Source organism: Sarcophilus harrisii, chromosome 3 (genome assembly GCF_902635505.1).
Source record: "Sarcophilus harrisii chromosome 3, mSarHar1.11, whole genome shotgun sequence".
Classification (NCBI taxonomy): domain Eukaryota; kingdom Metazoa; phylum Chordata; class Mammalia; order Dasyuromorphia; family Dasyuridae; genus Sarcophilus; species Sarcophilus harrisii.
The window spans coordinates 425,557,156-425,567,416 of NC_045428.1; the positions used below are offsets into that span (position 1 = coordinate 425,557,156).

Here is a 10,261-nt window from a genome sequence, read left to right on the forward strand (position 1 = left end):
TACATTAAATACATAGTGATTTGCATACATTTCTCTTCTCCCTTACTATATTAGAAATTTCTGGGGGCATTCCTGTCAGAACTTAGACCATTTATATTGCAAATGCTAGGCGCTTAAAAAAAATATTGAATATAGAATGAGAACACCTGTAAGGAATCAGAAGACCTAGATGCAAATCCAGTCTCAGTGGGTACTACTTGAGACATCGAGTAAGTCATTTGATCTCTATGGGCCTTAACTTCACTTATAAAATGAGGAATTCGAACTAGATAATTTGAGGTGTTTTCTAGCTCTTAACCCCGGTTTTCTTCTCAGTAAAATTAGGAGGTTGTTCTAAATATTTGGTCTCTAAAGTTCCTTTCTGTTCGAAATTCTAGGATCTTGTGAAGCTCAGGCATCAAAACGGTAGTAACACAGGGAAAGCAGATAGCTTGGAGCTATGTGATCTTGGGAAAGGTCTGTTTCCTCAGTTGAAAAAGGCCTGTCTTGGCTGAAGAGGTACCAGAGATTAGAACTTCGGGGTTGACGCCAGGGCGTTAGAACTACAAATTTTGCTGCTGCTGGAGAGACAGGGGCGGAGTTACTCGAGTCGTCAGCCCATTGGCAACCTTTGACCAAATAACCACTGGAGGAGTGAAGGAAAACGAAACTTAAGTTCAGCTTGATCTCCGCCCCGGGCACAGACTTCTTTAGCACCGGCTTCTTTTAGTGGAATCCCGGAGTTCAGGAACTAGCACCCTTTTCAAGCCATGGCAAGTCATTTTTCTTTTGGCATTCTGTCTCTGTTGTCTGTCTGTCGGGGTCTCCTCCTTTCTCTCTGTCTCTGTCGGTTTCTCTGTCTCTCTCTTTGTCTCTGTCCCTTCCCTCCCACCCTCCCTCCCTCTCTCTATTCTTCTCTCCCTCCCCCCCCCTCCCAATTTTACACTTCCCTCTCCATACCTTCGCAACTCGGAGTATCTTCTCTCTTGCTCCTCTCCCGCGGGGCCCCCCCCCCCCCTTATGTGCTATGCTCACTCCTTCCCCGAAAGTTTAAAAGACGAGAGATCTGGGCAAAGCTCCTAGGCATACTTTGAGCAAAGCAGAAAAATCAGGTGTCAATTTGGTTCAAAGGATGGAGACAAGAGAAGTACCGCTAGTCATCTTTATGGTGTGTAATATGACAGCACATGAACATGGCCTTGGATCATCTGCCTGTAAGAAGGGCTGGAAGAGACAGGATAACCTTCCTTGAGCCCCCCAGTTACTAAAAGACAGCTGGGAACCCCTTTTAAGTGACTCGGGAGCGATCCTGCTGTTGTGTTTAGCAGTCTGACTTCTGTAGTTACTACTACTATTCGTGTTCAAAGCTTAAAACGAATGCTCTCTAAAACAGTTCTCTGGTTGTTAAGATGGCATACACACAACAAAAATGGTAGCTCCTGGAAGAATTTACTTTAGCCTTGAGGCCCCTGATTTGTCATTGCAAAACAAAGCTTCTGATTGGTTTCCTAGTCATTAGTGCCTTTCGGAGTTTAACTCTTTCGGAACTAATTTAATTTTGGGTATACCCGGGGTGCTTTTGATTGGAAAGAGCAGTTAGGGCAGAATTGCCATGAGAGTGACACTGTGATTTGCAATAATATCAGGCAAACTCAATTTCTCATCACAGTGCTCTTGAAAGTCCTTGTTCAAATGCAAAAAAGTAATTAAATTCAAATAATAGATTATTTCATTTCAGATAATAGCTCCTTTTAATGTTTCTCAGGCACGAACCTTCTCTGACACGTCTAGGCCTTTTTTCCTCCTTTAATTTAACTGGAAATTTTTGCTTGGATCTTTCTTTTATACTAGTCTCACCCTCTTGCTATACCATGTCTACAGTTGAATATGTTATTTATCTCCTTGAGGGCAGAGATTATTCGTTTTTTCTTTGTTTGTTTTTGAGTTTCTGTCTTCCTCCTGGAGGCAACCTTGAAAATTACTCCCCTTGGTTATACATTATTTTAGCCACCCTTTATGGTTTCCTTTTCTCTATCTTTGTTGTCTGTAAAGCTCTCAACCTATGGTTGTTCCTCGAGGCTCTAACTTAGGGCATTTTTTTATTCTTTGGATTCTTAACCTGGCATCTGTTTATTAATATATAATATATAATAATAACATAAGTAAATATATTTTTTCTTTATAATTACTTTCCTTTGTAATACTATGTATTTTATTTTATCAATCTAAAACATTCTGAGGAGTCCTTTGGGGTCTTCAGATTGCTAAAGGGATGCTTGATAAAAAGCAAAAGAAATAAACAAAAGTTGATAATCTCTACATGCTCTCACTAGACCCTTACTTGGTGACTTCTACTGTTAAGGTTTTAATTGGCATATCAGTTCCATGAAGGGTTTTTGTTTTTAGTATTATTTATGAACTCACCCTCTTATTTTCCAATTTAAGAATTATGCTGAAGTGAATTTCCTTTGCAAAACATTGGGGAAGTCCAATGGATTTCTAAGCTCTGGTTTGTTTTTCTTCTTCACTACTTTCTTTTGTTGACACATTTTATTTTAACTTCTACTGACCCATACAAGTATTCAAATATATGAACAAGAACCAAAGAAAGATAGTAAAAGAAAAATCACAATGAAGAACAAAAATTGATATAACTAGGAAAAACCCCCAAGAAATATAAATATATTCGATAAATATATCGAATAAAGGTTCTGAAAAGTGACTGTGAATGATGTTCTTTTACTTGTGCTTTGCTTCCTCAGCATTGATTAATAAATATCTTTGCACAATTCTTTGCAGTTTTTCAATTTAGCCTCTCTTATAATGAAATGATATTCAAATAATTTCATGTCACAATTTACTTAACCATTTCTCAATCCTTGGATACATCATTTGCATTTTGTTTTGTTTTTAAATTTTGCTACTAAAAATAGTGTTGTTATGAATATTTTTGTACTGATGTATTTTATCTTCTATTCTCTAATTATCTTAGGTGAATTAGGATGTTAACAAGCACTTATTAAGAACTTAATGCCAGACACTGTGCTAATTACTGGGAATACAAATACAAACAAAATGAGCCCTGCTCTCTGGGAGCTCATATTCTAGTGAGGAAGACCACACATAAAAAGAAGATGAAAAGAAGTAAAGAAAGAAGGGAGTGGGGGGAAGGGATAGGGAAGGCATGATGGAGAATTTCAGAGGAGTTCAGTCAGACTGGAGCTGGAGAGATGGCTAAATTGGTCACCCTATTTAAATGGAGGTTCTGAAAGAAGGCCCTGAGATCAGAAGGCACTTCCAAAGTATAGTTCCAGGGCTGAAGTGATTTTCAAAGATTTCTGAAGCATAGTAGAGAAGACCAGAGTAGTGTAGTTTGGTAGGGGGGAAAGTTATACATTATAAATATAAACCTCATACACGTGGAGAGTTGGGAAACTTCCGCCAAGAAAGCACTGAAGATTTTCACAGCAATTTTAGGGACAGGATGAAAAATTGTTACATACTTTATAGTAGTTGTTGTTGATTTCTATAGGATAGGTAAATGAGTCATTGCTGCCAATTTCTAGAGTCCATTGGCTGGTAGTCCTTAATCTCTAGATTGTTCAGCAGGTATTCCTAAATAATTTAGGGTACCAAAAATGTAATCTCACAATGGTAAGATTAGTTGCACTTTCAAGGAATATCTGTTTTTATTATGCTGAGTTCTTGGCTTACATCATTTATAGAGAATTCAAGGAAGATGTTAAATCCCATTTGAATAAAGCTTGTATTTTTATTTTTAAGGCTTTTTTTCCCTTTTCTTACACAGACATCAATTCAAAATGTTAAGGAACCTGAAGCATATGAAAGAACAATTGTGGTTTCTAATGTTCCAGTTGAAAATGTTAGTGATGAAGCCATGGCAGATATTCTAAGGAATTATTTCGAGAAGGCTAATAACAAAGATGGAAAAATAGAAAATATAACATATCCAACAAATATCAAAGGAGTTGCATTTGTGACATTCAAGGAAATAAAAGGTATTTCAAAATTTATTTCTTCCAAATTAAAAAAAAAATATTTACAGCAAAATGAAAAATCCACTAAAATGCTTTAATGGATTTGGCAACTCATTGACAACTTTCCTTTCATATAATTGTTTAATTAAGTCAAAGAGAATACCAAAAAAATGTAACTTAACTTGGGAGATGGAGAATAAAAATGTGTTTACCCAGGAAATTGAAACTCAACATAAGTGAGGAGATAAGAGAGCATCTAGTTACTTCTGATAAATTCATGTTAGTGGGACCATATGGGCTATATGATTGGATACAGAAATAACCCACTGCCAGTAATCTTTAAAAATTCTTGGGACTCCTACAGGTTTGTGGGTATGGCAGGTTCAACATAATTTGGAGCAATGGGATATAGCAACTAAAGCAACTCTGGAATATGCTACCTTAATTTATAAAATGCAAAACTATTACAATGAAATTATCATTTCTAATTTATTTTGCCTTGGTCGGACCCAACATGTCAATTGTGGAAGTCTCATATTTGAGTCCATAACCTGTTTCTAAATTCAATACTATTTCCATTGTACCACACTTTCTTCAATACATATCTAAGCTATTGCCAAATCTTGTCATTTCTGCTTTCACATTTCCAAATCCACATTGCCATGAATAAGCCATTCTACCTTCTGGTTTTAGAACATTTAGAACAACCTTCTAATTAATCTTTTAATCTCAATTCACCCCATCCCCCTATTTTATCTGTTAAAAATAATTTTCCTAAAGAGTAGACATAATCATATTACTTATTTTTAATAAACTTCATTCTCTTGTAAATTCTCTGAGGGCAAGGACTGCCTTTTGCCTCTTTTTGTATGCCCCCCTTAGTAGGCACTTAGTAAATGTTAATTGATTGATAAATTGCATTTTTGTTAACTCTACACCCAAATCTAAACTTTTTTGCTTGGCATTTATAATCCTGTTCCAATCTGCCTTTCCATATTTATGACAGTATTCTCCACACATAGTCTATGGTACAGTCAAATTGGCCTTCTTTTCCATCTCTATTGCTTATTCCTTGGTTGTCCTCCAGGCTAGGAATTTATTTTTTTTCATATCTTAGTATCCCTATTTTCCTTAAAGACTTGGCTTTAGTGATACCTTCTACATGAAGCCTTCTTACCTACAACTAGTAGTGTTCCCCCAACAAAAAAACAACATATCTATTTTTCTTATTTTTTTTTTTTTATTATACATGTTTATATACATAGTGTCATCAACATTAGCAGATTTAAAATTTAATTATGGTCAGAAGTTGTTATATCTTTGTCATTGTATCTCACCTGCCCAGCACAATACTTGTCACATGGCATATGCTTAACAAATATACATTAACTAATTACAAGATCTTCCTAATTCTGAAATCCTATGATTTTATAAAATAAAAATAGCTTTTCATTTGGTATGGAAAGCTATTTCAGTATTAACATGTTTATTCTTTAAAGTAAGATTTTCCATATATAGAACATAATTTTGGAAGTGAGACTATAAGTTCTACAAAATTGCTAGAAGTAATGAATGTTTTTGATGTTTACTTTTGAGGGAAAAGGTGAAAATTGGCAAAAAACATGAGCGCAATTATATAAATTTGTATTTCCTGTTTAGCTGCTGAGAATGTCCTTAAAAAGGAGAAACACTGTCTAATAGAGGAGAAGTTACTTCCAACTTGCCTCACTGTATCTCATTTCAGTGAAAATGTGAGTATGTACCTTGTGCTAAGCATATTCCTGAAATTCCATCCCCTCCAGGAAGACTTTCTTATTATGGCCAAGTTAACAACAATATTTATCTTTCCCTGAAACCCTTTTTTATACTTTCCCAGTCTTGTCCAGGCCACTGCCATCTTCCTAGGCACTCAGGCTTGTAACTTTTGTATCATCCTTGCCTTTTCTCTTGCACTTACTTTATATATCCAATATGCTGTCTTGTCATTTTTACCTTCAGAAGATCTCCTATACATCCCCTTCTACTAATAACAGTCACATCACCTCCTGTCTCTATTATTGCAGTAATCTTTTTATTACTTTCCCTCCCTCTCTAATCCATTCTCTATTTAGCTCAAGGGCTTATGGATTCCTTCTTGACTCCATAAGCTCTTACTCTTTTATTTTTAGAATCAAATATAAAATGGTCTGTTTGATATTTAAAGTTCTTCACAACTCTGCCTTTTCTCGTCTTTCCAATATTATGTTTTACTCCCTTTCTTGTATTCTACAAAGGATTAAGTTTGATTTTGTTTTTCACTTACAAGACTTCATTTCCCTAACTCTTTGCCTTTTCATTTGATAATCCCATGCTTGGAATGGTTTCACTCCCCACCTCTACTTGCTGGCTTCTCTGGCTCTCTTCAAGATAGCTCAACTCCTATCTCTTATAGAAGACTTTTCCAAGTCTCCACACACCCTACTCCTCCTCCTTTTTCTTCACAGATGATACCTTCCTTGTGAACTAACTTGTATTTATTCTCACTCTTTATCTTATATGAACTTAACTGTTTGTCTGTAGCCTCCCCATTAGAATGTAAAATCCCTGAGGACAAGAATTGTATTTTGTCATTCTTTATATCACCATCACTAAGCACAGTGCCTAGTACATATAGAGTGCTTAATAAATGCTTGTTGATTGACTGACAATGCACACAGCCCAAATTCATGTAAGGGACAAGATTTATACAAATTTTCAGTCTTTGGAAATTTGGTTTATACTTCTGAAATTTTGTAATATATGCTTTCAATTTATTTTGGTTAATTAAAATATAAAAAAAATATGTGGATGGGGGGAAGAAGGTCATTTTCTGACATAAGGTGATATTTTGGAAAAGTCCCAGAAGATCTGAATAAATACAGTTAGGATCTTTAAGCAAGAATTTCTAAAACAAGAAAAGGTGAGCAAAGGGTTGGAGGAATTAAGGGAAGTAGAATCTTCAGGGCAATTTGATTTAAAAAGTGGATTCAGAATTTTGGTCTTGATATACAATGTAATAGAAGATTAGAAGCAGGAAGTATGACAAGAACATACTTGCATGACTTCATATGAAAGCTAACTAGGGCCTAGACTATGACTAAATCAATAGATGTAAGAAAGAAAAGTTTTACTTTAAATACAATGCCTTTGAATAATTCAATTTCAATTTCTTTCCTTTTAAATTTTAGGTCATTCGTTGTGTTTTTGTTCATCTTGATTTATCCATTTTTGGAAAGAGAGTTATTCTAGAAAATCTGGTGACTGAACTTAAGGAAAAAATCCCATCCTTGAAATTCTACCCTGTGCAAACTAATGGGATAGTTGGTGTTAAAGGGTCATTTTTAGCCATCAAGAAGCTAAAGGAAGTTTTGTTGTTATGGGCCAGTTCTCTTCATGGAAATGACATTAATTGGTTCAGTCTGAGAAAAAAGAAGAAAACAAAAAGCCTTCCAGAATGGAGCACATCTGTATCATCAATCCAGTCTGCAATGCCAAATACCACTGAAAACGAAGAGATAATTGTCATTGATACAGATGTATTTAAATACATGAAGTATGGTAACCAAATGTATGAAAAGGCTTTAAAAGATTTTAATATTGTGAGTCAAGAGATAGTTGATGATGAAATCACCACAATATGTTTAAGGTGTTCTGATTCTCATTCTGATTATTTGAAAAAACTAAAGAATTTAATTGAGGAATTTTCATACTCTCTTTCTCTTGAGCTTCGAAAAGAGACATTGTCTTTTGATGAAAAGGATATGAATAAGGAGAAGCAGATTAAGTTAGCATGTCAAGTTTTGGAGCCACAGTATCCCCAGATTCTAGTTGAATATAATTCTAAGCATATTGATATCTTAGGGAATTCTAGTGATGTCTATCAATTCAAAAAACTTGTCATAAAGTCTGCAAGGGAAAAAGATAACTTCAGAAAGCACTATTATACTAACTAAAATGTTCAAGGCCCTCAAATCATTCTCCACAACCAATAATTTCATAGGAAAATATAAATTTAAACCTGTCCTTTAGAACATCTAGATGGTCATGATTATGATTCTGTCAGTATGATAAATATGTAGAAAAATATGTATTCCTTTCAAATAGAGTGCCAACACAAATCATGCTAGAGTGACACTTAAAGATGTTTTAAAATCAGATCTTCATCAATTAACAATTATCCACTATGGTAAGACTATTTGATATTTAACTTCCTTTATAATTTTGGGCATGTTATTCTTTAGTTTTCTCCCCAAGGACTTTATTTTTTTAAAAGTAATAAATTTTATTGAAATCTTCTGTTTTTATATTTATTTCATTTCTTCTTTTATCCTGCCCCCTTGCCCTCTCCCAGAAAGCAATCCTTTTAACAAATAGAAAAAAATAGAGGATGAGAAAAAAAATCAGCAAAACAAGTCAACATATTGGAAAAACATGACATTAATGCAATATTGTAAACATATTATTTGTATTTAAAATTTTTGATGTCTTTTCTCTTCTTGACCCGTTCTCCAGATCTTCTAATTTTCTTATGAGATGTTTCACATTCTTTTTTATTTTTTTCATTCTTTATATTTTGTTTTATTATTTCTTGGTCTCTTACAACTTCACTAGCTTTCCCTTGCTCAATTTAAATTTTCAAAGAGCCATTTTCTTAAAACTCTGGATCTCTGGGGAACAAAGATGGCGGAGAAGAGACATGTCTTTATCAATACCAAGTCAAGCCTCTGAACTGGTTTTGGAGTGACAGAACTCCCATATATTTGGGTGAAACAAATTTCCAGTAGAAGGTATTTTTGAAGTTTTGGTGCTTCTTTTTTCCAAAACACAACCAGGTGATAAAAGAGTTCAGATCTTTTACTGTGTCCTTCAATATAGCCCGGTTAGCTCAGGCCTATCTCTCTGCCTGGTTCTAAGAGCTCTGCCTGAATTTCTCCAAATCCAAAGGTTTGTCCTTCTGGCTCTCATAAAAGAGTCAAGCTGGAGCCCTTTCTTTCCAGAGAGTCAAAACATGCTACACCCTAAGGACCCTCTGTCTACTGTAATCCTGTTTCTGGTGTCCTTTTATCTCTACCTTCACCTATTTCCTTAACTATATTTGACCTTGTTTCCAAACCCCATAATAAACCTCTTTTATCAATCTAGTTTTTTGTGCCTGTAAGTTCCTTTTACAGGGGATTCTTGCACTCTCTTGCCTTGTAGATAGGGCTTGTAGGCTTTCTTGCAGAGTGCTCCTCTCCGACTCCTGGGAATGCTCCCAAGTAAAAACTCTTTCAAGTGGCTTACTGGAGCTGTATTTATGCTACTTCTCTGAGAGTGGGATTGTGGGATATCTCCCAGCATGCTCTCTGGCCCTAAGGGAGATGTGAATTCAGATATCTCTTTCTAAACCCTGAATTCTCCCAAATGTGTGAACTCCATTGAGTACTTAGATACTTATGAGCTCTCTAAAGGTGTGAACACAAGCATTGTTTCCATCAGTTGTACTTAGTACCTTGTTTCAAGTTCTGGCCCAAAATATCTCCTTCTAAGATCAAATCAATCATATTGAACCATGCCAAATTAGATAATTATTGTGTCTATCAACTCCAATGTCTTAACACTTTGTAAAGATTCCAACGTTGAAGAATTTCAGAAAAGGTCTGTTTCAATTGGGCATGGAGGGAGGTGGCTGAATGCAAGCATAGTGTAGAGACCCAGAGTGATGTGGGCACCAAGATCAGGGGTATATAAGGGAAGGAATCTACAGAAGTATTGGCTACTCTGTCCTTATTGCAAGCCAATAGATCAGCAGATTGGCTGTCAGAAATCCAACATAAATCCAAAAGGCAAATTGTAAGGCCCTGAATCCCAGAATATTGTGGGACCTGGCCATACTCACGCAGCATCAGAAGTTAGTCAGCATCAACCCAATGCAGCCACTGTTGCCTGTAGAGGAAGCTTGGATAATCTCCCCTTTGGCCTAAAAGCAGATCTCAACCTTTAAAAAAAATGAGCACAAAAGCAAAAAGAACTTTGACCATAGATAGTTTTTATGGAGAAAGAGAAGAATAGATTTCAAACTGTAACTAAATCCCCATATCACAAGGCTTTCTTGGAAGAATTAAAAAATGATTTTAAAAGAGAGTTAGAAGAAAAGTGGGAAAAAGAAACAAGAACTTTGCAAGAGTGTTTGGAAAAGGAAACACAAAAATTATCTAAAGAAAACGCCTTAAAAAATACATTTAGTGAAATGGAAAAAGCATATAACTCCTTACAAAATAGATTTG

General features: G+C 35.3%; 1 protein-coding gene across 1 annotated transcript; it reads left to right on the top strand.

Moving 5' to 3' along the window:
• Positions 1-569: 569 nt before the first annotated feature.
• On the top strand, positions 570-8,291 carry RBM43 (RNA binding motif protein 43). Its single transcript, XM_003763859.4, has 4 exons — positions 570-752; positions 3,788-3,998; positions 5,637-5,728; positions 7,184-8,291. Exons 1-4 carry the CDS (start codon positions 750-752, stop codon positions 7,946-7,948), a joined length of 1,071 nt encoding a protein of 356 aa, XP_003763907.1. The 5' UTR covers positions 570-749; the 3' UTR covers positions 7,949-8,291.
• Positions 8,292-10,261: the final 1,970 nt, after the last annotated feature.